Source organism: Theropithecus gelada, chromosome 17 (assembly GCF_003255815.1).
Source record: "Theropithecus gelada isolate Dixy chromosome 17, Tgel_1.0, whole genome shotgun sequence".
In the NCBI taxonomy this organism is placed as follows: Eukaryota; Metazoa; Chordata; class Mammalia; order Primates; family Cercopithecidae; genus Theropithecus; species Theropithecus gelada.
The window spans coordinates 34,483,716-34,511,643 of record NC_037685.1 but is presented as its reverse complement, the minus strand read 5'-3'; the positions used below and the strand labels follow the sequence as shown (position 1 = coordinate 34,511,643).

Below are 27,928 nucleotides of genomic sequence, written 5' to 3'. Positions count from 1 at the left end.
TGAGATGGAGTTTTGCTCTTGTTGCCCAGGCTGGAAAGCAGTGGCATGATCTCAGCGCACTGCAACCTCCGCCTCCTGGGTCCAAGTGATTCTTCTGCCTCAGGTTCCCGAGTAGATAGGATTACAGGCGTCCACCACCAAGACCAGATAATTTTTTGTATTTTTAGTAGAGATGGGGTTTCACCATGTTGGCCAGGCTGGTCTCAAACTCCTGACCTCAGGTGATCCACCCGCCTCGGCCTCCCAAAGTGCTAGGATTACAGGCGTGAGCCATCGTGCCCGGCCCAGTGGCACCTTCTTAACTCCCTGTAGCCTGGAACTCCTGGGCTAAAGCCATCCTCCTGTCTCAGCCTCCCAAGTAGCTGGGACTACAAGGGCATGCCACCACACTTGGGCTAAATTTAAATTTTTTGGTAGAGACAGGGTCTCACTATGTTGGCCAGCCTGTGCTTGACTTTTAAATACGTGTTTGTGTAAGGCTTTCTTTAAAAGCTATTAATGATACTATCTTAGCAAATATACATGCAAAATTATCAAGGAACAATAAAATGATCTTGTTCCAAGCACCATGAACTTGGAGTCTTTATTTTTTTTCATTCAGGGTGGAAATGAAGAGCAGCTGCTGACCTTGGTAAGGTAGCCACAGAAGTAACTGAAGACTTAGAAGTGGGAGTCCAAAAGCTTGGAAGAAGATTTTGTTCATTCATTCCTACAGCCGTTCAACCAGCAGATTCTGGCCACTTCTCATGCACACTGGTCATCCACCAGGGAGATTGGCCATGCTTAGGCACAGGCTTAATGTAAATCATGTTTAATCCTTTCTTGGCTCTAAGACCCTGGACAAGTTCTGCCTTTCAGCTTCACCTTCCTCATCTATAAAATAAGAATAACCTTGAATGCGGCACTGATAGAATTAAAAGTGAGATAATTGGTCGGGTGTGGTGGTACATGTCTGTAATCCTAGCACTTTGGGAGGCCACCGTAGGAGGATCACTTGAGCCTAGGAGTTTGAGACCAGCCTGGGCAACAAAGTGAGAAATTATCAAGGAACAATAAAATGATCTTGTTACAAAGAAAACCAAATTCTCAAACATGCATGAAATATGAAGAAAATAAACTCCCATGACACATCATTTGGCTTAAAAAATTATCAGTATTTGAACTTAGAGCCTTTGATTTTGATTTTTGCATCTCTACAAAAATTACAAAATAATAGCCAGGCGTGGCGGCGGGTGCCTGTAGTCCTAGCTACTTAGGCTGAGTTGGGAGGATTGTTTGAGCCCTGGGAGGTCCAGGGTGCAATGAGCCATAATCGAGTCACTGTGTGTGAGACTGCCACACACACACACACACACACACACAAGTGAGACTACGCACTCAGAAATGCACATAAACATAATTGGTCTTCTGGAACACATGTGTCGTTTGTCACTGTTATCTGTTAGGCTTTAGGGCTTGATGACAGAAATCATAAGGCAGTCTCTCTTTCCTCTTACATTCCTTTCCCAATCTAAGAGGGCAGCAAAAAGCTCAGAGGTCCACCGTACCATGCAACATGTGAGATGCCGAAAGCCCGCTCCATCGACGACAGCATTCATCCATCTCCCAAATTCATCTGGGTCCTACTCTCGAGTTACCCGGCTTTCTTGAGGTCTTGCAGCTCTACAAGGATAATCTGTGCTAAACTTTGCTGTCGTCCGAGGTCAAATGTTTGGCTCACAGGTTGGAGAGCCTCCCATGGCACCCGCGTTTGGTCCTGAGAAGGGCAAGGCGCCCAGGGGGCGGTCTGGTGGAGCACGAGGCAGCTGTCTCCCAGTCTCCCCAAATCCGTGCCCGAGGGCGTTTCTGCGTCGCAGGGGCGGGCACAGCCGACGCCTCCCTGCTCCACCTTCTGGGTCGGCGCCAAGACTCGGATAGTGAATTTCGGGAAGTTTCACTCGGGTGCGAGCACGTGGGCACCTCAGGACCCGGGCTCCGCGCCGCGCGCTCGGCTACCCTCTCCATCCAGCCGCGCGGGCGGCCCTCGCCTCACCCCTGGGCGTGGCTCTGGGCTCCCTTTGGCGTCGCCAGCTTCGCCTCCTCTCGCCGCGTCTCCTCCCGCCGCGTCACCCGTCGGTCCCGGCCGAGCTCGCACGTGGTGCGCGGCTCCCGGGCTCCAGGCGGCGGCGCGTAACGGGCGCCCCCGAGGCGGCCCTGGTAGCGGCGGGCCTGAGAGGCGGGGACTGGGCGTGCCGCCGGCGCCCGGCTCCCGGAAACGGCTGCTTCACAGGCTCCTGCCGAGCAGACTGGCGAGGCGGCGGGAGCTCCAGCATCTCTGCTCACGGTCCAGGAGGGGAGCCCGCGGCCACTGCCGCCTGATCAGCGCGACCCCGGCCCGCGTCCCCCACGCCCGACAAGATGCTGCCAGTGTACCAGGAGGTGAAGCCCAACCCGCTGCAGGGCGCGAACCTCTGCTCGCGTGTGTTCTTCTGGTGAGTGTCCCCGCCCGAAACAGGTCACCCTGCAGCCGGTGGCCCCGCTGACGCGCTCTCCTGGGGCCGCGCTCGATGCTGCCCCAGCCTTCTGCGGCTGGGGGCGAGGGGAGTGCTTTCCTGTGCCACGCGGTCCACGCTGGGCTTTCTGCTGCGGTGGCGCCGCCCCACGCCGGCCGCGTGGTCCCCGCCTGCGCCCCTGTGCGCGGGGCAGGGGGACGCGGGGACGCGTGGACCCGGCGCTGGTGGCGCGGGGCCAGTGGCTTTGCTGCTGGAGGCCCTGCGGGCCCTTAGGGCTCCGGGGAGGAGGAGCGGGAGGTGGGGAGGCGGGGAACCCAGGCTGCCGAAAGGGGGAGTCTCTTGCCCAGCGGGAGAAGCGACTGCACCCATTACACGCTCACCCTTCGCTGGCTGCCACCTCCTGCTCCGAGACTCACAGTCTCCTGAACTCAAACGCACCTTTTCCTTTCTTTTTAAGTAAGCAGCTTACGAACAGCTTCCTTTATCTAATCTCAGCCAAAGCCTAATTAGTGTCCTGGACCTATGCCATCTCCCAATAGTGTCCCCCACCCCTTCCGATATTCCTTACGAGACAGCTGGATCCAACTCCACGTCCCGTTGTGTCTCTCTGTGTCCCGATGTCTCTGTATCGTTTGTCTCAGTGACCAGGGCTCTCCTGTCTCTCTGTGTGAATCTCACTGTGTGTCCATGTGGGTCGTGGTACCTAGTTATGGCAAGTTTCATGTGGGTAAAAAACACTATTATTTTTTATTTATGAATGAGGACACTGTTATTGAACAAGATTTTCCAAGTTTTGCTTTTAACTGGTACATACACCGCCACGACTGGAGTCTGTCTTTGACCAACTTCTTTCCCTGTTTCCAGTATTTTCACTTCCACCTAGGAGGACTGCGCCGGGGTGGGGTCCCTGGAATCGCTAACCTTCGGAGAGGTGATCCATGGTCTTGATGCAGGTGGTTCCTACCAGGAGTTCTAGCATCTTAAAACCACCCCAGGGCTCCTGAGCTGGGAGGGCCCACAGCCCTACCCATTTTCTGCAAGGAAACAGGTGGAGAAAGACTCAGGTCATAGTTGTACCTGAAACTTCCATCTTGGCCTGGCGCAGTGGCTCACGCCTGTATCCCAGCACTTTGAGGGGCAGAGGCGGGTGGATCACGAGGTCAGGAGTTCGAGACCAGCCTGGCCAACATGGTGAGACCCTGTCTCTACTAAAAATACAAAAATTAGCTGGGTGTGGTGGAGCACGCCTGTAATCCCAGCTACTAGGGAGGCTGAGGCAGGAGAATTGCTTGAGCTCAGGAAGTGGAGGTTGCAGTGAGCTGAGATTGCGCCACTGCACTCCAGCCTGGGTGACAGAGTGAGACTCTGTCTTGAGGGGCGGGAATTCCATCTGCTAACTACATAAGCCTGAACCTTTGAAGGGCTTCAATCTCACTTGGTTGATTATTAGATCTTGTGTTTCTTGACTTCTGCTGCCTCATCTTTCCCACATGTTGATATTGCCTTTTATTATGGGACAGCCTAGGGTGGGGGTCTCCAATCTTTTGGGTTCCCTGGGCCACACTGGAAGAATTGTCTTGGGCCATACATAAAATACACTAACACTAATGATATCCTAACACTAATGACAGCTGATGAGCTAAAAAAAAAAAAATCGCAAATCTCATGATGTTTTAAGAAAGCTTACGAATTTGTGTTGGGCCACATGCAGCCCATGGGCCTCAGATTGGACAAGCTTGACCTAGGGGATTCCAAGAGGATGGGTCACTTACTCTTGTTTCGATTGTGATACACTCAGTGAGTGTAGGACCCTCTGGGTTGGCGGCCTTTCTCTTGAGGCGAGAGGCGCGTGGAGGAGGAAGGAATATGGGTGTGGTTTCTGTAAATAATAACTTGAAGTAGACAAATGGTCTCCTCAACTTCAGGCAGGGCAAGGAACTTTTTTTTTTTTTTTTTTGAGACAGGATCTTGCTTTGTGCAAGCTGTGACCCAGGCTGGAGTGCAGTGACACATTCGTAGCTTGCTGCAGCCTCCAACTCCTGGGCCGAAGCAATCCTCCTGCCTCAGCTTCCCGAGTAGCTGGGGCTCCAGGTGTGTGTCACCATGCCTGGATAATTTAAAAAACAGTTTTTCGTAGAGATGGGGCTCTCTAATTTGTTGCTCAGGCTGGTCTTGAACTCCTGGGCTCAAGTGTTTCTCCCGCTTTGGCCACCCAAAGTGCCAGGATTACAGATGTGAGCCCTGCCTCCTTACATTTTCTCCCCCTACATTTTCAAAATTTAGGTGGTGAGGAAATAGGAAGTGATGCCTTCCCATTGATGACTGGAGTAGGTGTTCATTTCTGGTTTCCCTGATGGAGGGGAAGGAGCTAGTACCTCTATTTTACTCTGAGGACACAAGCTGAGAGGTTGAGTAAGTTGCCTGGACTCACACAGCAATCAAGTGTCAGAGCAGGCTCCAAAGCTGGGCAGACTGGCTCCCCAGCCTCTTTGGAGCTGCTGTACTGAGCTGCTTCCAGTTCAGGTGCTTGTCGGAAATGTATGGAGAAGGCACCCCCTGTTCTGGCAGGCTAGAGTTTCTCAAGGGAAGTTCTTAAAGTGCCTGCAGTTGGAGATGATACATTTGTAACAACTTTTACTGTGCTTTAGGGCAGCTGTTCTCAAAGCATGGTACTCAGAGCGGCAGCATCAGCATCACTTGGGAGATTGTAAGAGATGCAGATTCTCTAGCATCTGCTCCGGACTGATTCAGTAAAACTGGAAACACTGGGTGTGTGGGTGGTGGTGAGGGTTCACGTGCTCCAGGTGATCTTGATTTGAGGAGCTTACTGCTTCTAGCTACTCCTCTCATTGGAGTGTTATTATAGTATTATGCTTTTCTTTGTTTTTAATTTTTAAAATTTATTTTCTTTTTTTTTTGTTTTGAGACGGAGGCTTACTCTGTCCCTCAGCTCTGTCACCCAGGCTGGAGTGCAGTGGTGCAATCTCTGCTCACTGCAACCTCTGCCTCCTGGGTTCAAGCAATTCTCCTGCCCCAGTATCCCGAGTAGCTGGGACTACAGGTGTGCACCCTCACACCCAACTAATTTTTGTATTTTTAGTAGAGATGGGGTTTCACCATTTTGGCCAGGCTGGCCTTGAATTCCTGACCTCAGGTGATCTGCCCGCCTCGGCCTCCAAAAGTGCTGGGATTACAGACGTGAGCCACTGTGCCTGGGCCAGTTTGAGGAATTTTAAAGTCTGAGGCCTCTTAGTGAGAAAATAATAATCATCATCATCTGAGGAATGCAGAGTCCTTTTAAATTATCAGGCCCAGAGAGACATTAAAATGATACAGCAGTCACCTTATATTTCCCACCCCCTTGAGCTATTTACTTACCACTTGAAAGTGCTTCATATTGCCACATAGCTACAGACTAACCTAACAGGGCCCCACGAACACTGTAATCCACAGCTCAGGAGTTTGAGCTCCAGCGATCTGCCTGCCTGGGCTTCCCAAAGTGCTGGGATTACAGGCGTGAACCACCGCACTGGGCCTGTAGTAAATTCTTGAGTTATATTTTGTGCCTTAGCCTCCTACTTTTAGGTTAGTATTTGTGTTCCCTTCCCACTGCCAGTGGAAAGCTGAAATGAGCCCATCCAGGAAGTGGCTCCCTGGAGATAGGGCCCACCTTGTAGGGAAAAACTGCTTTTTCACCTTCTTGCTGGGTATTTGCTTTTCTTCTCAAATATCATCTGCTTTCTGAACTTGTAAACTGGTAGCTGCCTACCTAAATGATGCCAATAACTAGCTTACTGACTTTTATACAAAGTATGTTCCTGGGATTTTGGTGTATTCATAGCATAATTTGGACTTGGAGTCTAAAAGGAGTCATGCATTATGACTGTTGGCAATTGTGGATTTTTAAAGATAGTATTTTCTCCTATTTCTTTTCTTTCCTTTTTTTTTTTTTTTTTTTTTGAGACAGAGTTTCAGCTCTGTCACCAGGTTGGCAGTGTTGCGATCTCTGCTCACTGCAACCTCTGCCTCCCGGGTTCAAGCCATTCTCCTGCCTCAGCCTCCTGAGTAGCTGGGATTACAGGCGCATGCCACCATGCTCAGCTAGTTTTTGTATTTTTATAAGGAGGGTTTCACCATGTTGGCCAGACTGGTCTTGAACTCCTGACCTCAGGTGATCCGCCCACCTCTGCCTCCCAAAGTGCTGGGATTACACACATGAGCTACTGCATCCGGCCACTTTCTGTAGGAAATTTGAAACTATAGAAAAAGAAGTAAGGAATAGAATGTTTTATTTCTGTTGGCCAGGTATATCTGCTGATATTTTGGTTGCTTCTGTCTTCCTCACAAACCTTTTCTTTCTTTTGCTCAGGCTGGAGTTAAGTGGTGTGATGATGGCTCATTGCAGCCTTGGCCTCCCAGGCTCAAGTGATCCTCTCACCTCAGACTCCTGAGTCGCTACAGGTGTGTGTCATGGCTCCAGGCCAATTTTTGTATTTTTTTTTTCCATAGAGACAGGGCTTTGCCATGTTGCCCGGGCTGGTCTTAAACTCCTGGGCTCAAGTGATCTGCCTGCCTCAGCCTCCCAAAGTGCTGAGATGATAGGCATGAACCACTGTGCTCAGCCTTAATTTAAATTTTTATGGCATTAAATAATCTTGAAAACATGATATTTAATGGTTGTAATTTATGTAGTTTTTCACGATTGAACACAGTGCATTTCTAATAACAATGTAACGGATATCCATGCTTTTGGTATATCTTTCCTTTTTCTGTTTTCTCAGAAGTAGAATGACTGGTAAAGGCCTGTTTCCCAACAGAATCGGACCAGTTTGCCCTCTTAGTAGTAGTTTGTGTCCTTATTTCATTGTTAACTTTGAGTACTGAATTAATTAATTAATTTTGAGATGGAGTCTCGCTCTGTTACCCAGGCTGGAGTGCAGTGGGGGGTGATGAGGGCTCATTGCGACCTCCACCTGCTGAGTTCAAGCGGTTCTCCTGCCTCGGCCTCCTGAGTAGCTGAGATTACAGGTGTGCACCACCACGTCCAGCTAATTTTTGTATTGTTAGTAGAGACAGGGTTTGCCATGTTAGCCAGGCTGGTCTTGAACTCCTGACCTCAGGTGATTTACCTGCCTTCGTCTCCCAACGTGCTGGGATTACAGGCATGAGCCACAGCACCTGGCCTAAATACTGAATTTAAAAAAGTTTCCAAGCTGATAGGTTAAAAATAGTATCAATCAGTTTCAGTTTGAATTTATTTGATTGATAATTATAATTGAACTTTGACAAGGTCTGCTGACCATTTGTTTATTGGTATATCTTTGAATTATCCATTACGTTTTTTGCATTTTTTCTATGAGGCATTTATGGTTTTGAAATAACTTGTAGTGTTTACAATAGTTTTCTAGATTTTCACTTCTCAGTTTTTTTCAGAAGTTTTAAATTTATATATCATTAATTGATCTTTTCTTTTTGGTTGTTGCTGTTGCTTCAGCTCTTTTTTAAAAATAGAGATGAGGTCTCACTATGTTACCCAGGTGGGTCTCAAACTCCTGGGCTTAAGCCATCCTTCCACCTAGGCCTCCTAAAGTGTTGGGATGGAAATTTCTTTGGGTAGATTGAGGGACTGAAGTGGGTGGATCACCTATTTTTTCCTAGTTTAGGTGGGATTGCAGGTGCGAGCCATCTTCTCATTTACCTCTTCCACTCTGTTGACCAGGCCTGGAGTGCAGTGGCGTGAACACGACTTAACTGCAGTCTCAACTTCCCAGGCTCAAGTGATCCTCCCAGCTCAGTCTCCCAAGGAGCTGAGCTACAGGTGCATGCCACCATGCCCAGCTAATTTTTAAATTGTTTGTAGAGATTGGTCTCACTATATTGCCCATGCTGGACTCCAACTCCGGGGCTCAAACAATTCACCTGCCTTGGCCTCCAAAGTGCTCAGATTAGAGGTGTGAGCCACTGTGCCTGGCCTTCTTCAACTCGAAATATACCTTTTTTTAACCCTAAGATCACCTCGATCTCCATATCCTTTTTTTTAAAATTTGGAGACAAGGTCTGGCGGCACTGCCCAGGCTGGAGTTCACAGGCATGATTTCAGCTCACTGCAACCTCCTCCTCCCAGGCTCAAGCCATCCTCCCACATCAGTCTCCTGAGTAGCTGGGACTACAGGTGTGCACCACTATGCCTAGCTAATTTTTGTATTATTATTTTTTTTAATAGAGCTGCGGTTTCACCATGTTGCCCAGGCTGGTCTCAAACTTGTAAGCTCAAGTGATCTGCCTGCCTCGGCCTCCCAAAGTGTTAGGATTATAGGCATGAGCCACCACGCTCCACCTCTATATCCATTTTCTTTTTTTTTTCTGAGATGGAGTCTCACTCTGTTGCCCAGGCTGGAGTGCAATGGCATGATCTCGGCTCACTGCAACATCCACCTCCAGGATTCAAGTGATTCTCCTGCCTCAGCCTCCCAAGTAGCTGGGATTATAAGCGCCCACCACCATGCCTGGCTAATTTTTGTGTTTTTAGTAGAGAAGGTTTCATCATGTTGGCCAGGGTGGTTTCGAACTCCTGACCTCAGGTGATCCACCCACCTAAGCCTCCAAAAGTGCTGGGATTACAGGCGTGAGCCACCGTGCCTGGTCTTCCATTTTCTTTTAGTTATTGTTTCATTTCTAACAATAAAGGCAGCTAGAATTTCTTTCAGTATTTGATATGAGGTAGTCCCCATTTTTTCCCCAAACAGCTCGTTTTCCCCATTATCATTTATTGACTAATTCCTCCTTTTCCCGTTAGTGGAAATAAGTGGCACAGCCCTTTAACCATGTCAAGCTTGGCACAAGATGGGCCAATCCCTGAGACTCTCCTAGGAATCGTCCTGCTGCCCCCTGGTGCCCGGCAGGCACTTTGCATTCCTCTGCCCACACTTGATACAGAGATCTGGGGTCAGCAGCAGGGTGGAGGCTAACAACGAAGGACTTTTCCCCAAATATGGGCATTGAGAGGGATCGCCAGATGCATCTGGCCCACAGAGAGAGTTGTTAAATCCTTGCCCCCCTGTTGCTGGCCGTGTCTCAGTGGGTGAAGTATCGTCTAGCAAAGCCTGCGCTGCTGTGGAAACGGCCACTAGTGACCAGACAGACTCTCTGGAGACCTGCCCTAGAAAGCTGATGACATGACTATAGAAGCAAATGCAAGTGGCTGAGGGCAGGGGATGGCTTAGAGAGGATGGGTGCGTGAGGCTCTCAGTCAATGCATAAAATGTTTAATTTTATATTTTTTTCTATAATAAAAAAAATTATTTTTCTTTTAGAGATGAGGTCTCACTATGTTGCCCAGGCTAGTCTCAAAATCCTGAGCTCAAGCAGTCCTCCTGCCTAGGGTTTCCGAAGTGCTGGGATTACAGGCATGAACCACTATTCCTGGCCATTTAATTTTATGTGTGTGTTTTGAGACAAGGTCTTGCTTGTTGCCCAGGTGGGAGTGCAGTAATGCAATTATGGCTCAATGCAGCCTCAAATTCCTATTCTTAAGTCGTCCTTCCAGCTCAGCCTCCCGAGTAGCTGAGCTATAGGTGCATGCCATAACACCTAGCTCAGGTGTTTTTTTTTTTTGACGGAGTCTCACTCTGTCACCCAGGCTGGAGTGCAGTGGTGTGATCTCGGCTCACTGCAACCTCTGCCTCCTGGGTTCAAGTGATTCTCCTGCCTCAGCCTCCCAAGTAGCTGGGACTACAGGTGTCCGCCACCATGCCCGACTAATTTTTTTTTGTATGTTTTTAGTAGAGACAGTTGGCCAGGCTGGTCTTGAACTCCTGACCTCGTGGTCCGCCCTCCTCCGCCTCCCAAAGTGCTGGGATTACAAGCATGAGCCACCGTGCCTGGACATCTAGCTAATTTTTTTGCAGGGGTGGGAGGGATGGAGTCTTGCTCTGTTGCCAGGCTGGAGTGCAGTGACGTGATCTTGGCTCACTACAACCTCTGCCTCCCAGGTTCAAGCGATTCTCCTGTGTCAGCCTGCTGAGTAGCTGGGACTACAGGCACATGCAACCATGTCTGGCTAATTTTTGTATTTTTAGTAGAGACAGGGTTTCATCATGTTGGCCAGAATGGTCTTGATCTCCTGACCTCGTGATCTGCCTGCCTCGGCCTCCTAAAGTGCTGGGATTACAGGGGTGAGCCACCGTGCCTGGCTGCTAATTTTTATTAATAGATTTTTGGTAGAGACTGGGTCTCACTGTGTTGCCCAGGTTGGTCTTAAACTCTTGGCTTCAAGTGATTCTCCCGCCTTGGCTTCCCAAAGTGTTGATATTACAGGTGTGAGTCTCACCAAATAATAAATTTCTGCGTCCACAGAATCACCGTCTCTTGGGGTTGAGGCGGCATCCTGAAATTTGCAGTTTTTTAAAGTGTATTTCCTGGATGATTCAGATGCTGAGATTTCAGAGCCATGTTTCTCAGGTCTTTCTCAGTCCTTGGCGTCCCATTCTACTTGATCAGTGTCTGGGAGGCCAAGGTTACTGACTTGACCCTCTGCGGTTTAGATTATTCATTTAGCAAACATTTGAGTGCCTTCTTTTTATTTTATGTTACTTTTTGTTTTTAATGTTTTTATTTTTGAGACGGAGTTTCACTCTTTTTGCCCAAGCTAGAGTGCAATGGCGCAATCTCAGCTGACTGCAACCTCCGCCTCCCGAGTTCTAGCAATTCTCCTGCCTCAGCCTCCCAAATAGCTGGGACTACAGGTGTGTGCCACCACGCTCGGCTAATTTTTTGTACTTTTAGGAGAGATGGGGTTTCAACATGTCCAGGCTGATCTTGAACTCCTGACCTCAGGTGATCCACCCACCTGGGCCTCCCAAAGTGCTGGGATTACAGGCACGAGCCACCGCGCCCGGCCTGGACTATGTTTTCTACCCGAACCTTGTGGTCAGAGGTGACCATGAAACTGAGACCTGGCCAACAGGAAGTGGTTGCAAAAGGTGTCTGGCTTCCATGCCTGGAACACAAAAACCAGCCCCACGCAACGCCTTTCCAGCTGAATAAAGAGGTCTCCTGGAAAGGAGGAGTACTGAGAGGAGGCCGAGCCACAAGATGGTGAAAGTCCAGCTAGGAGTGAGTGTATGGTGGTGTTCCCCACCCTAGATGGCCCAAAGGGGACTACAGCATGAGAATAGGCATGGTCTTGGTTTCCTTTTTTTTTTTTTTTGATATGGAGTCTATGTCTGTCTCGCAGGCTAGAGTGCAGTGGTGTGATCTCGGCTCACTGCAACCTCTGCCTCCCGGGTTCAAGGGATTCTCTTGCCTTAGCCTCCTCCCAAGTATCTGGGATTACGGGAGCTCGAAACCATGCCCGGATATATATACGTGTGTGTGTGTGTATATATATTTATATTTTGTATTTGTAGTAGAGAAGGGGTTTTGCTGTGTTGGCCAGGCTGGTCTCCAACTCCTGACTTCATGTGATCCACCTGCCTCGGCTGGTGATTTTTAATTAAGCCACTGAGAATCGGGGCTTGTTTTCTTCAACACCTAGCATTATTTGCATGATACAGTGGCTGCCTCCCTCATTGTGTGAGCTCTTTGAGAACAGGAATGGTACTTTATTGTAATGGATTTGAACCTGGCAAGAAAGAAGGCACGTGCCTGTAATCCCAGCTACTTGGGAGACTGAGCAGGAGAATCGCTTTAACCCAGGAGGTGGAGGCTGCAGTGAGCCGAGATTGGACCACTGCACTCCAGCCTGGGCTACAGAATGAGACTCTGTCTCAAAAAAAAAAAAAAAAGAAAGAAAAAAAAAAGAAAAACATAGTCCAGGCTGGGCGTGGTGGCTTATGCCTGTAATCCCAGCACTTTGGGAGGCTGAGGCAGGTGGATCACAAGGTCAGGAGTTCAAGACCAGCCTGGCCAACATAGTGAAACCCCATCTCTACTAAAAATACAAAAATTAGCTGGGCACAATGGCATGCACCTGTAGTCCCAGCTACTTGAGAGGCTGAGGCAGGAGAATCGCTTGAACCTAAGATTGTGCCATTGCACTCCAGCCTGGGTGACAGAGTGAGACTCCGTCTCAAAAAAACATAGTCTGTGTGTCCAGCAGTCCCTGCTGCAGGAGTTCATCCTGACCCAGTGTTGGGTGTGCTGGAATAGAGGTACGGAAAAGCTGTGTCAGGGTGGAATTTTGCTTTTGTTTTTGTTTTTTGAGGTGAAGTCTCACTCTGTCGCACAGGCTGGATGGCTCACTGCAACCTCTGCCTCCTGGGCTCAAGCGATTCTCCTGTCTCAGCCTCCCAAGTAGCTGGGATTATAGGTGTGCACCACCAGGCCTGGCTAATTTTTTTTTTTTTTTTGGTAGAGATGGGGTTTTGCCATGTTGGCCAAGGTGGGGCTCTTTGGGGAGGGGTTGATCCTCCTGTTGGAGCTTGGATGGAGAAGGTGGGGAGTCATCCCTGGCAGGGGATGAGATGTCCAGGTCACAGAACTACATATGGACAAAGTGTTGCCTGAGACGTGTGGTGAATGACCACCCCTCAGTCGCAATGCCGTCCCTGTGAGCTGGTAGCGTTTGGTACATCCAAGGGCGCCCTTCCCTCTTTCATCCCAGCACGTTCAGACTTTGCTTCTCCCACTTCCAGCCCTGTACTCATGAGTACTTACAGCTCTTCTGTGGCCTGTGACTTAGCTCCTTGTTCCGTTTCTGGGTTCCATGACCACTTCCGTGCTGGTCTGTTTCTGGCCTAGTCCGTGTCTGCAATTTTCTCCATGCTAGCTCCTATCTTCCCCTTTTCCTTAGTGTCATAGAATTAGTGGGTTGAAAGGAAGAGATCTTCTAACCCACACTCAATACAGGAATCCCTTCCAGATATTGGGCAGTGGGGAAATGCATTATGTGACTCGCATGACTTTAGATTAGAATGCCAGAATTATGTTGTATTGAGCCGCAGTTTTCTTTCCATGCAATTTCTACTCATGTTTACCTACTTTTAAGAAAAAAATTACAGAATTTAATAAAGCAAAGAATGATCTGTGAATCAAGCAGCTCCTAGAACCAAAACAGGTTCACAGCCACTCTCCTTTGTTTTTTGTCAACACACAGAGCAAGTTGGCTACCTCCCTTCATATGCTCACCTCATAGTATTCAAAGACAGCTTTCATGGCCACATTAAATCTTTGTTTCTTTGTTTGAGACAGAGTGTCACTCTGTCACCCAGGCTGGATTGCAGTGGTGTGATCTCAGTTCACTGCAGTCTTCACCTCCTGGGCTCAAGCCATCCTTCCACCTCAGCCTCCCGAGTAGCTGGGACCACAGGCATGTGCCACCACACCCAGCTAATTTTTTGTAGAGGCAGAGTTTCACCATGTTGCCCTGGCTGGTATTGAACTCCTGGGCTCAAGTGATCCTCCCACCCTAGCCTCCCAAAGTGCTGGGATTACAGGCATGCACCATGGTGCCTGGACAGGAGTTTATTTTTGACCCTGTTAAGTTTGAGATGCCTGCTACACATTCACATGGAGATGTTGAATAGGCACTCAATTGGTCATGAGTTTGGGGCTCATGGAGTTTATCTTCTTCTTATTTCTTTAGATGGAGTTTTGCTGTGTTGCCCAGGCTGGCGTGCAGTGGTGTGATCTTGGCTCACTGCAACCTCTACCTTCCGGGTTCAAGCGATTCTCGTGCTCCAGCCTGTCAAGTAGCTGGGATTACAGGCGCGCACCACCACACCCAGCTAATACTTGTATTTTAGTAGAGACGGAGTTTCATCATATTGGCCAGTCTGGTCAGGAAGTTTATCTTAATTTGTACATCATCAGTGATACATGCAGTTGAGCTGTATTGGACACATGGCCAATTGACCTCACAGTCTGCTGGGCTTATCCACGTGAAACTGCTCTTCTATTCCTATGCAAATTTATTTTGTGGATGCCAAAGTTTAGCAGCTCATTGTTGCTGTTGAAAGTTCTTGGAACACTTTTGTATTCTGAATGCTAGAAAGGATGGGTCCTAGGAATGTCCTCTAGGTTGTGGCAGATCCACTAATCAACACTGTAGTCGCTAGATTAACTTGGCCACAAGTGTCAAGAGAGGTTGTGTCATATGGAAAGTCTGCTTTATGGAAGTCAAGAAGTATTGGAGTATTGGATCACCTGGGCATTTTCTTCTTCTTTTTTTTCTTTTTTGAGACGAATCTTGCCTTGCCAGCTAGCCTTGGAGTGCAGTGGTGCAATCATAGCTTATTGGAGCCTTGACTTCCCAGGCTCAAGTGATCCTACTGCTTCAGCCCCCCAAGTAGCTGGGACTAAGGTGCGGGCCACCATAGCTGGCTAATTTTTCTAATAGAGGTGGGGTTTTGCCATATTGCCGATGCTAGTCTCAAACTCTTGAGCTCAAGTGATCCACCTGCCTTGGCCTCGCAAAGTACTGGGATGACAGGTGTGAAGCGTCATGCCCATCCTGGGCAGTCATTCAGAAACTCTGCCAAGACAAGGGTTAAAGTCATTTGGCATGATTTCCTCTTTTTTTTTTTTTTTTTTTTTGAGACAGAGTTTCGCTTTTGTTGCCCAGGCTAGAGTGCAATGTCTCGATCTTGGCTCACTGCAACCTCCGCCTCCTGGGTTCAAGTGATTCTCCTGCCTCAGCCTCCCCAGTAGCTGGGATTATAGGTGTGTGGCACTACGCCTAGCTAATTTTTGTATTTTTAGTAGAGATGGTGTTTCACCATGTTGGCCATGCTAGTCTCGAACTCCTGACCTCAGGTGATCCACCCTGCCTCGGCCTCTCGAAGTGCTGGGATTACAGGCGTGAGACAGCACATCTGGCCATGATTCCTCTTAACACAGGCTGGTTCTTGGTGCTGCTTTTCATGAATATACTCTTGAAATGCTCCCTTCAAATGATTGTTGATGTGCATTATTTCGGTTAACCTTACTAGCTCTATTTTTTCTAAATTCTTTTTAGATTACATAGCAGTTTCTTAGCCCTCACCATGATTGGATCACCTGGACAGCCATAAAAATATGGATATCTGTTCCCGTTATAGGCCAATTGGAATAATAATTTCTGGGGGTGGGATCTGCATGTCTATATATATATAATTTTTTTTTTAATTAAAAATTTTTTTTTTTTTTGGAGATGGAGTTTCACTCTTGTTGCTCAGGCTGGAGTAGAATGGTGTGATCTTGGCTCACCGCAACCTCCGCCTCCCAGGTTCAAGCAGTTCTGCCTCAGCCTCCTGAGTAGCTGGGATTACAGGCATGCACTACCACGCCTGGCTAATTTTGTATTTTTAGAAGAGACAGGATTTCTCCACGTTGGTCAGGCTGGTCTCGAACTCCCGACCTCAGGTCATCTGTCTGCCTTGGCCTCCCAGAGTGTTGGGATTACAGGTACGAGCCACCGCGCCCTGCACGTCAATATTTTAAAAAGGTTCTCTATGTTTCTGAAACCCAAGAACTACTGATCAACTGCTCACCAAAGTCAGAAATATTTCTGTGCATATTTCCATTTTTCTGGCCAAAGGTTCACCGCCCCTTCTTCGGGTTCCTCTCAAAGGACTTGGCTGATCTCAAAGCATGAGAACCATTACCACAATAGGACTTATTCCCCTCTGTGGGTGCTCAGCCAGTGGCTGAGGGAGAAGGGTGCTTGCTCTGTACGAGGGATGTTGTTACGGATTCCGTGTCCTTCGATTTTTATAGTAACCCCTTGTTGAGGGTGGCTGTGCTCTTGTGTTACATACAGGTGAAGGAAACTGAAGCTGGAGAGGCCAGGTAGCATAATGAGGGTCACCCAGGCAGGACATGATGGAGCTGGGAATTGAGTTAAATCTGACAAATTCCAAAGCGTGAGCTCCAGCCTCTGTGTCACTATGTTTATTTTCTCACCCTGGGTCAGAGATTAATTGAGCTCATGAGATTAACTGACTAGAAATCTCACACTTGTGAATTCAGGGCTCGTGAGCATAAAATTGCTCTTCTAATCACTTGCTTTTATTTGCTGATCTTTATTGGTGCATTTTATTGGTCAGGATATGATTGAGATTATGTGATAAACCCAATTGACTGCTTCTTTTAACTTCTGCTATTGAAGTAATCCCTCAGATTACTGTCTTGAGAGAGGGAGAACGCAGACAGTCCAACAGGATGTACTCTTCCTCTCTGAAGACAGTAGAAAGGTGTCCATCCTGTTTTAAGTAGTAGCAGGGAGATTCATCAATGGCTTAACATGGTAGGCTAGGCCTGGAGAGCTCTCAAGGTAACAGAGCCCCAATGTGGCATTTACATGAATTCTAAGTTGATCAAGCGACACAATTTGTTCAACTATAAAACATAATAGATTCTTAATAGATTTTACCTATTATTGTATATGTAGGTTCCTAGTTCATATTAGGCTGTAGATAAATGGGATGATGAGGGTTCTTGGTACTAAATTTATTCCCCCTGCCTTTTTTTTTTTTGAGACAGAGTCTTGCTTTTGAGCAGCCTCCACCTCCTGGGTTCAAGCAGTTCTCCTGCCTCAGCCTCCCGAGTCGCTGGGATTACAGGCTTGTGCCACGACACCTGGCTAATTTTTGTAGTTTTAGTAGAGACGGGGTTTCACCGTATTGGCCAGTTTGGTCTTGAACTCCTGACCTCAGGTGATCCGCCCACCTCAGCCTCCCAAAGTGCTGGGAATACAGGCATGAGCCACTGCATCCAGCGTACATTTACCCTTTTATCTCGCCTTTTTTTAATTGTCTTAAGTCTTTAAGTCTTATTGAAGTCTTGACTCATTTGCGAGTTTTTTACTAAATTGTTAGCTCTTTTAAGGCAGAAACCAGTATCTACAATGTTTTAATCTCTCAGTGTCTGGTTGAATATCTTGTACTTAATATACTTAATTAATGCTTGTAAACCATTACTTTAGTCTTAATCTCAATTCTTGAATTTACAGTTGCTGACACCTGTGTCTTAGGAACAAGTGAGAAGCTAGTTATTGTGACAGCCTCAGACCGGAGCCAGAAGACCCATGATCTTGTACACATTAGCTGTGTGCGACCTTACGCAAGACACATGACCGCTCTAGGCTTTGGTATCCTATTCTACAATTTAGAAAAATTAAACCTACTCACGGCATGCTTTAAGAACTATATTTTAAGAATACATTATAAAATATTTATTTATTTATTTATTATTTTTGTGAGGCAGAGTCTCACCCTGTTGCCCAGGCTGGAGTGCAGTGGTGCAATTTCGGCTCACTGCAACCTCCGCCTCCCAGATTAAAGCGATTCTCGTGCCTCAGCCTCCCGAGTAGCTGGGACTACAGGTACAAGCCACCACGCCTGGCTAATTTTTCGTAGTTTTAGTAGAGACGGGGTTTCACTGTGTTAGCCAGGATGGTCTTGATCTCCTAACCTCGTGATCTGCCAGCCTCGGCCTCCCAAAGTGCTGAGATTACAGTTGTGAGCCACCTCGTCTGGTCTATTTATTTATTTATGAGGTCTTGCTGTGTTGCCCAGGCTAGACTGTAGTGGCTATTCACAGGCACACTACATCCTCAAATTTGTGGCCTCAAGAGGTCCTCCTGCCTGATCCTCCAAAGTATCTGGGACTGGCTCCAAGAGTTGTATTTTAAGGATAAATTTTTTTTTTTTTGAGATGAAGTCTCGCCCTGCTGCCCAGGCTGGAGTGCAGTGGCGTGATCTTGGCTCACCACAACTTCCACCTTCCGGGTTCAAACGGTTCTCCTGTCTCAGCCTCCTGAGTAGCTGGGATTACAGGTGCCTGCCACCAGGCCCAACTAATTTTTGTATTTTTAGTAGAGACAGGGTTTCACCATGTTGACCAGGCTGGTCTCAAACTCCTGACCTCGTGATCCACCCACCTCAGCCTCCCAAAGTGCTGGGATTACAGGCATGAGCCACCACGCCTCGCCAGTTCTCTTTTTTTGGAGACCGAGTTTTGCTGTGTTGCCCGGGCTGGAGTACAGTGGCACAATCTTGGCTCATTGCCACCTTCCGGGTTCAAGTGATTCTCGTGCCTCAGCCTCCCAGGTAGCTGAGACTATAGGCGTGTGCTACCATACTGGGCTAATTTATTTGTATTTTATTAGAGACAGAGTTTCACCATGTTGTCCAGGCTGGTTTCAAACTCCTGAGCTCAGCCAATCCGCCCACCTTGGCCTCCCAAAGTGCTAGGGTTACAGGCGTGAGCCACCGTGCCCGGCCAATAAAACAATAAAGTTCTATACACTTATTTTTCTTTTCTTCTTTTTTTTTTGAGACAGAGTTTTACTCTTGTTGCCCAGGCTAGAGTGCAGTGGCATGGACTCAGCTCACTGCAACCTCTGCCTCCGGGTTCAAGCAATTCTCCTGCCTCAGTCTCCCAAGTAGCTGGGATTACAGGCGTGTGCCACCACACCTGGCTAATTTTTGTATTTTTAGTAGAGATGGGGTTTCACCATGTTGGCCAGGCTGGTCTTGAACTCCTGACCTCAGGTGATCCACCTGCCTCAGCCTCCCAAAGTGCTGGGATTACAAGCGTGAGCCTCTGTGCCTGGCCTTATACACTTATTTTTCTCCCTCACCTCCAATCAAGCAGGGAAAGTTAATATGGAAGTAGGTCAGTGTATAATGTCCCATCTCTGGTGAATGGAGAAGTCACCTGTTTGTAAGTCCCCCCAGAAATGAAGATCTATTAAAAAAAAAAAAAAAAAAAGAAAGGCCACAAAGGGAAATTTAATTCGTACTCAGAAGTGGGCCTCTATCTATGGAAGTGCTTGGAAAATTATAAGGTGTGTTATTATTACGTCTCTAAGAAGTTTTCCTGGGCTGGGTACTGTGTGGCTCATGCCTGTAATCTCAGCACTTTGGGAGGCCGAGGCAGGTGAATCACCTGAGGTCAGGAGTTCGAGACCAGCCTGGCCAACGTAGTGGAACCCTGACTTTACTAAAAATACAAAAATTAGCAGAGTGTGGTGGTAGGCGCCTGTTATCCCAGCTTCTGGGGAGGCCGAGACAGGAGAATTGCTTGAACCTGGGCGGCGGAGGTTGCAGTAAGCCGAGATTGTGCCACTGCACTCCAGCCTGCATGACAGGGTGAGACTGCATCTCAAAAAAAAAAAAGTTTTTCTGGAAAGCAATTTCACAGCAGAGCAACAAGACTGAAATTGCCCCAGTCAGCCTTTGCTGACTGACTTCCCTCTTTCCGTTAATAGCACCACCGCACCCAGTAACTAAGGCTTGCGTCCTCAGTTATCTGCATGTAGGGAAGAGTCTGGTCAGTGATAAAAGGTAGTTGATCTGTTGCCACGTCTTGACTGGAGGCACGCAATGATTCCAGATTCCAACCCAGTCAATACACTGCAGGTTTCATCTTTACAAGGCATAGCTCTGCTGCTTTCTGTTCCAGAGCCTTTGGTGGCATCTTTTTTGGCATTTGATACTCTCCTTTTCCTGGTCTTAACTTAGCTTTCCTACATTCTCAGATATCCATTGTTCCTGGACAGTCAATATATGATGGCTTTCCCCTGATCACACCTCATATTTGCTGTCCTGTTCCCTTAGCTCATGCTATGTACCCTGGCTAGAGTACCTACCTCTCAGCTCGGCTGCTAAAATTCTCCCTGAAAACTCATCCATTGACCAACTTCTAGTCCATTATTCAGAGGATATGGAACTGCTATTTATTTATTTATTTATTTATTTATTTATTTATTTATTTATTTGCGATGGAGTCCCACTCTGTCGCCCAGGCTGGAGTGGAGTGATGTGATCTCAGCTCACTGCAACCTCCGCCTCCTGGGTTCAAGTGATTCTCCTGCCTCAGCCTCCAGAATAGCTGGGATTACAGGCACCCACCACCACGCCCAGCTGATTTTTGTATTTTTAGTAGAGATGGGGTTTCACCATGTTGGTCAGGTTGGTCTTGAACTCCTGTCCTCAAGTGATCCTCCCACCTCAGCCTCCCAACGTGCTGGGATTACAGGTGTAAGCCACCACGTCTGGCCCTATTTATTTATTTATTTATTTATTTATTTATGAGATGGAGTGTCACTCTGTTGCCCAGGCTGGAGTACAGTGGTGTGGATCTCAGTTCATTCCAGCCTCTACCTCCTGAGCTCAAGTGATTCTCTAATCACAGCCTTTTGAGTAGCTGGGACTGCAGGCATGTGCCACCATGTCTGGCTTTTTATTTTTTGTAGAGACGACGAGATCTCACTATGTTGTCCAGGCTGGTCTCAAACTCCTGGACTCAAATGATTCTCCTTCCTCAGCCTCTCATTCTGCTAGGAATACAGACATGAGCCACCATGCCTGGCCTGGAACTACTATATATTTAGACATTATAATTATGTAGTGTTTCCTGTAGGCAGGGGGGCTGTTCTAAGTACCTTACCAATAAATATTATTAAATACTAATAACAAACCTATGGGGTGGGTACTATTATTTCCCATGGTCACACAGCCTTTGAGTGGCAGAGCCTAGGTTCAAACCAGGTAGGTGACTTAGCACAGAGTCCCTGCTCTCAGCTGCAATGTCATGTACCTCTTGATTATAGGTGCTGAGAACAGTGACCCCAGTCCCTGTCCTAAGGGGCTTATGTTCCAGTGGGAGTCAAACCATATACATTTTTGAGTCTCTGCTGTTTGCCAAGCACAGGGGACGGGTGTCTGCCCAAAAGGCCGTATCATCTGTGTAGCTGCTAGACACTGTTAGTTCCATGTGGGCAGTGTCCCTGCCTGTATGTGTCCCAAGTACCTGACCTAGTCCTGACACAAAGTGGCTCAGTTGGCTAGGCAAGGTGCCTCATGCCTGTAATCCCAGCACTTTGGCAGGCTGAAGCAGGTGGATGGATAGCGTGAGCCTAGGAGTTTGTGAACAACCTGTGCAACATGGTGAAACCCTGTTTCTACAAAAAATACAAAAATTAGCCAGTCATGGTGGTGCATACCTGTAGTGTACCAGCTACTCAGGAAGGCTGAGGTGGGAAGATCACCTGAGCCCAGGAGGTTGTGGCTGCAGTGACACATGATCACACCCCTGCACTCTAGCCTGGACAACACAGTGAGACCCTGTCTCAAAAAAAAACCCCAAAACAATAACCAAAAACTCAAACCAAACCAAACCAAACCAAAACAAAAAGAAAAAAAAAAAAAACCCAAAATGGCTCAGTTACTGTTTTTGAATGAGCACACAGGACCAACTTTGTTGTAATTCCAATAATTGTGATTACTCCTTCCACTTTCTCTTTGTTGAAGGGGATGCTAATTACAGTGATGAAAGAAATTCTTAATTTATCTCTTCCTTTCCCTGTAGGTCTAGAACATTTCCATCACTGCAGAAAATTCTGTTGCGGCCAAGTGCTGTGGCTCATGCCTCTAATCCCAGCACTTTTGGAGGCTGAGTTGGAAGGATCACTTGAGGTCAGGAGTTTAGGACCAGCCTAGGCAATAGGATGAAACCCCTTCTCTACTAAAAATATAAAAATTAGCCGGGCATGGTGGCATGCACCTGTAATCCCAGCTACATGGGAGGCTGAGGCATGAGAATCACTTGAACCCAGGAGGCAGAGGCTGCAGTGAGCCTAGAGTATGTGGCTGTACTCCAGCCTGGGTGACAGAAGGAGACTCTGTCTTGAACAAAAAAAAAAAAAAAAAAAAAGAAGATTCTGTTGCACAGCATTGCTCTGGTTTAGAGGATTAGATCCCTAAACAGTGAAAATCTTTTTAAAAACTTGCTCAAAACCAGATGTACCAGTTAGCCTTCCCTCCCAGATTAGCAGGAGCCTGGGCTGAGGGGTGAGGAGCAGGAGCCAGGAGTGTGATAGTGGGTGGCTAGACCCAGGTGAAAGGGACCTGAGATAGAACCTCAGGGATGATGGCCTCATCATCAAGAGCAAATACCTGTACAGCCCTTACTGTGTGCTTTATGCATATTGGATCCTCCCAACAACCCTGTTGAGGTTGGTACTTTATTATCCCTAGTTTAAACATGAAGAAATTGAGTTACATAGAGCTTAAGACATTTGCCCAAAGTGACACAGCTAACAAGTAGCAAAGCCAGGATTGGAATCCAGGCAGTCTGGATTCAGAATTGCCACTCTTTTTTTTTTTTTTTTTAAGATGTAGTTTGGCTCTTGTTGGCCGGGTTGGAATGTAATGGCACGATCTTGGCTCACTGCAACTCTGCCTCCCAGGTTCAAGCAATTCTCCTGCCTCAGCTTCCCCAGTAGCTGGGATTACAGGCATGCGCCACCAGGCCCAGCTAATTTTTTTGTAGTTTTAGTGGAGACGGGGTTTCTCCATGTTGGTCATCAGGCTGGTCTCGAACTCCCGACCTCAGGTGATTTGCCTGCCTCAGCCTCCCAAAGTGCTGGGATTACAGACGTGAGCCACTGCGCCTGGTGCCACTCTTCTTTTTTTGAGATGGAGTTTTTCTCTTGTTGCCCAGGCTGGAGTGCAATGATGTGATCTCGGCTCACGGCAACTTCCGCCTCCTGGGTTCAAGCGATTCTCCTGCCTCAGCCTCCCTAGTAGCTGGGATTACAGGCATGCACCACCACACCCGTAGAGATGGGGTTTCTCCATGTTGGCCAGGCTGGTCTCAAACTCCTGACCGCAGGTGATCCACCCGCCTTGGCCTCCCAAAGTGCTGGGATTACAGGCGTGAGCCACTGTGCCCGGCCCCCTCTCTTAATCTCTGCATTCTGCTGCCACTCAGCAGGAGATACTCATCAGAAAAAAGATCCTTCTGGCTGCAATATAAAGTTAGAGGAGGGCAGGAGTGGAGGGAATGAGTTAGGAGCTAGCTGCAGTCCTAGCTGCTTGGGAGGCTGAGATGGGAGCACTGCTTGAGCTCAGGAGTTCAAGGCTGCAGTGAGGTATCATTGCGCCACTGCGCTCCAGCCTGGGAGACAGAAAGACCCTGTCTCAAAAAAAAAGAAAAACCACACAAAAAGTTCAAGGTGGTTCTGGGATTAGCAGCATCAGCAGCAGCCTGTGTTTTAATCAGTCCTCCAAGTGATTCTGATGCATGCTGATGTTTGAGACCCACTGCCATAGGACCAGTTTTTAAACTTTTTTTTTTTTTTTTTGAGATGGTGTCTCGCTCTGTCGCCCAGGCAGGAGTGCAGTGGCGCTATCTTGGCTCACTGCAACCTCCGCCTCCTGGGTTCAAGCGATTCTCCTTCCCCAGCCTCCCAAGTAGCTGGGACTACAGGTGCGTGCCACCATGCCAGGCTAATTTTTTGTATTTTTAGTAGAGACAGAGTTTCACTGTGTTGGCCAGGATGGTCTTGATTCCTGACCTTGTGATCCACCCGCCTCAGACTCCCAAAGTGCTGGGATTACAGGCTTGAGCCACTGTGCCTGGTCAGTTTTTAAACATTTTGATCATGTTCTACAAGTTTCACATATGTAATGACCACAAGATATGTTCTCTTTCTCTCTCTCACACGTACATATTTAACATACTTTAGGCTGGACACGGTGGCTCACGCCTGTCATCCCAGCACTTTGGGAGGTCAAGGTGGGCAGATCACAAGGTCAGGAGTTCGAGAGCAGCCTGGCTAACTTGGTGAAACCCTGTCTCTACTAAAAATACAAAAATTAGCCAGGCATGGTGGCTCATCCCAGCTACTCAGGAGGCTGAGGCAGAGAATTGTTTGAACCCGGGAGGCAGAGGTTGCAGTGAGTCAAGATTGTGCCAGTGCACTCCAGCCTGGGCGACAGAGCAAGACTCTGTCTCAAAAAAAAAAAAAAAAAAAAAAGAAAAAAAAAAAAAAGAAAAGCATACTTTCATAAAAGTTTCAAGAAACAGTGTTCTGACTTAGGAAACATGTGACACACTGATATTTTCGATTCTGTTTCATTAAACAAAGTGCTTTGAGACCTGTTTAGAACCCCTGCTCTTGAGCAGATCCACAAGGTTGCTGTGCTACAAGGGTGCTCTTCCAAAGCCACCTTCAGTGGGTCTTTCCTGGCTTTGAAGAAGCCTTTCGCTTCCAGAGCTTGGCCCAGGGAGTCCTTGTTTCTCTAAGTCTGGACCTGCTCCTTTATCACCCATGTTATGGGCTGAATTGTGTCCCGCTGAGGTTCATATGTTGGAATCCTGACCTCTAGTACTTCATTCCGAATGTGATTGGGTTTGAAGATAGGGATTTTTTTTTTTTTTTTTAAGATGGAGTCTCTCTGTTGCCCAGGCTGGAGTATAATGGTGCGATTTCAGCCCACTGCAACCTCCACCCCTCCCAGGTTCAAGCGATTCTCCTGCCTCAGCCTGCTGAGCAGCTGGGACTACCAGTGCGTGCTACCACATCCGGGTAATTTTTGTATTTTTAGTAGAGACGGGGTTTTGCCATGTTGGCCAGGGTAGTCTCGAACTCCTGACCTCAGGTGATCTGCCCTCCTTGGTCTCCCAAAGTGCTTGGATTACAGGTGTAAGCCATAGTGCCTGGCCTGATTGTGTTTTTTTTTTTTTTTTTTTTTTTTTTTTTTTTTTTTTTTTTTTAGCAGCCTGAGCAGACTATATTATAGCCCACAAGCCTCACAAAGATATTGACTGGAGTTAGTGCCACTGGTTGTCATTTTCCAGAGCTGCTTTGTAGGGCAGTAATTTGTCCTCTATTAGACTGAGCTCGCCAGGGAGTTTGACACTCTACTCCACCTGCTTATTATAGAACCACTCCTTCTTTTCCTCATGGTTTTTGGGTTGAGTTCAGGTAAGATCCCTGTAATTCTTCAGATGTGGAACCAATCCTCATAAACCCTTCAGAATACTTTGCTTCCTTCTGAATTACTACAGACAAGCAGTCTGGGAGGTCCAAGTTTGTATAATTATTGTTCTTAACATTCTGTCACTCATTATTGTTGGTGTTCGTTTCTCAATGCCAGATGGGGTGTGTCCTTGGCACAAGCGTGTCTGGTATAAGCTGTTCTGTTCTTTCAGGCAGAATCACTCAGACTCATGCTCTCAACTCTCTCTTTTTTTTTTGAGACAGAGTCTCTGTCGCCCAGGCTGGAATGCAGTGGTGTGATCTCAGCTCACTACAACCTCCACCTCCCGGGTTCAAGCGATTCCCCTGCCTCAGCCTCCCAAGTAGCTGGGATTACAGGCGTGCGCCACCACGCCCAGCTAATTTTTGTATTTTTAGTAGAGATGGGGTTTCACCATGTTGCTACCATGCCTGGCCTGAACTTTCTCTTTTAAATCTACATGCAAATTACCTGAACTATCTGACTTTTGGGAAAACCCGGGCAAGTTCTTAGTATCCAGTATTAAACAAAAGAGATGGCTGTGTTCTCTTAGCAACTCGAAATCGTCTGTCTTCTCCCCCTTTAAGATATGATGTCCTTGTTTTTCCTTAAAATAAATGTTTTAAAGAGAATATTAGTCCATTTGAAGAAGCCAAAATAGAATCTCTTCCCCTCTCCTTGTCACTGTCTCTGTTGAGTGGATTTTGGTCATTTCTGCTCGGACTTGCCCAGAAAATAGGCTGCAGTCTATGGAAGGGAAATTCCACACAGCTGCCTCATGTCCACAGTTCCTCGGGAGGAATTCCTTTCCTGTAAGGAGGAGACGTATTTTCTGAGAGTCCCTTCCAGGAAGGATGAGGTGCAGCAGGAAGGAATCCCACAGAGAGCCGTCTCACAGACACACAAAAGGGAAGGAATTGCCTTTGACTTCTGGGAATTGGAGAGTTTTTTTTTTTTTTTTTTTTTTTTAATTAGAGGACAAAACAAAGTGAGCAAATGGCAGCTACTAGTGACTGACCGTATCAGGTTTTGGAAAAGTGGAAAAGTAGGCAGTGGGGGTTTTGTTGATTGGATGGAATTCTGCTTGGCAAACTGTAGATGACCCTGAGGAAGCCTTAGCCTTTTTTTTTGAGATGGAGTCTCCCTCTGTCACCCAGGCTGGAGTGCAGTGTCACGATCTTGGCGTGCCACAACCTCTGCCTCCTGGGTTTAAGTGATCCTCCTACCTCAGCCTCCTGAGTAGCTGGGATTACAGGCACCTGCCACCACACCGGCTAATTTTTTATAGTTTTGCCAGAGATGGGGTTTCATTATGTTGGTCAGGCTGGTCTCGAACTCCTGACCTTAAGTGATCCACCTGCCTTGGCCTCCCAAACCTTAGCCCTTTTGATTCCCTGACATCAAATGCTACTTCTCTTGGAGAGTTACACTGTGAGAAGTTGGTGACGGGCAACATGGGAACCCAGGCTGGTGTCAGAAACTCGCCCAGAGTCGCAGGGACAAAGCTGTTGTGAGGGTTCCTCCCTGCGAGAATTTTAAGGAAGGAAATGGTGAGCACAAACCTTGGCATTTAAGGACTGACAATGCTGAGATGTTGTGGTGGGTTCTTGAGTAGGGCTCAAGTGTCTTTCCAGGGTGGTGGTCCCAGGGAATTGGGCTGGAAACAAGGCCACCCGGTCTCAGCTCTGTGGTTCCTGGGGGGCCCTGTGGCTCCAGGAGCTCGTGAACATGGCGAACCCCACTTCCCCATCCCGTTTCTGCCTTCCCTTCTGTTCTCTTGACAGTCTGTTTTCTACCCCCGGGGGTCAGCAAATCAGCCCCATTTACCGGTTTCCACAAAAATTCATGCACTGTGAGGGCTTGGGGATTTCTTGAAAATTTGGGTTGAGGTATTTCAGGAGGGCCTTGCTTCGCCCCTTTCCGCTCCATCTTCCTCTCTGCCTCCCACTTCTCTGGAGTAAGAGGTACTGCCCTCCTTATCTCAGCCATGTCATTCTGATCACTGTAGGACCGGCTGAGACCTTTTAATGAACAGTTTCCTACCCTTTTAGGCAACCATCTGTAAGACAAGGTAGATTGCTACCCTAACCATGATTAACATTTGCAAACACTGCCACAGTGCAGCCACTTTCTTTGTTTCCAGCTGAAGAAATTGAGGTGCACAGAGGTTAAATTTCGTGCCCAAAGCAATACAACTAGCAAATGTAGGAGGCTGGGCTGCTTAATTGACTCCCAGCTTAGAGATTGAAAGTCACATGCGAAGCGCTTTGGCAGATAGAGAAGGGGGAGTCATATTCCAGTGTGCATTTTAGTTTGTGCTTTTTCTGTCCTTGAATTAAGAAGTGTGACGTGTGCCTCCAAAAGCATAGCATGCTACAGAAATGGATTTCCTTTCCTGGGGTTAATAATCTGCTGGCCAAATGTTTATCTCTGTAGTATCCTGTGTTTCCTGATGCATTTTAGCATTTGGTTAAATTGTAGAGAAAAGGGTTTGCGTTCTTTATATCTGGATTTTCTATTAGACCACATTTCTATGTGTTGTATTTGCGTCTTTTTTTTTTTTTTTTTCCCCCAGAAGGAAGTGATTGGCTGTAACAGTTTCTCTCCAACTCTGATCCCTGAGGAAGGGAAAAAAAATACCTTGGTTTGATATGAAATTAGACTAATAGAATTGCTAATTATCTGAGTTCATTGAGTCGGGTTTTT

General features: G+C 47.5%; 1 protein-coding gene across 7 annotated transcripts in view; it reads left to right on the top strand.

Moving 5' to 3' along the window:
* The first annotated feature begins 629 nt into the window (after positions 1-629).
* Positions 630-27,928, top strand: part of ABCC4 (ATP binding cassette subfamily C member 4) — a 294,345-nt gene continuing 267,046 nt past the window's right edge. For all 7 annotated transcript variants that reach the window (XM_025364534.1, XM_025364533.1, XM_025364535.1 and 4 more), the window contains exon 1: positions 630-2,471. In XM_025364534.1, the coding sequence (XP_025220319.1) occupies positions 2,398-2,471 (74 nt within the window). In that variant the 5' untranslated portion in view covers positions 630-2,397. The remainder of the gene's footprint in view (positions 2,472-27,928) is intronic.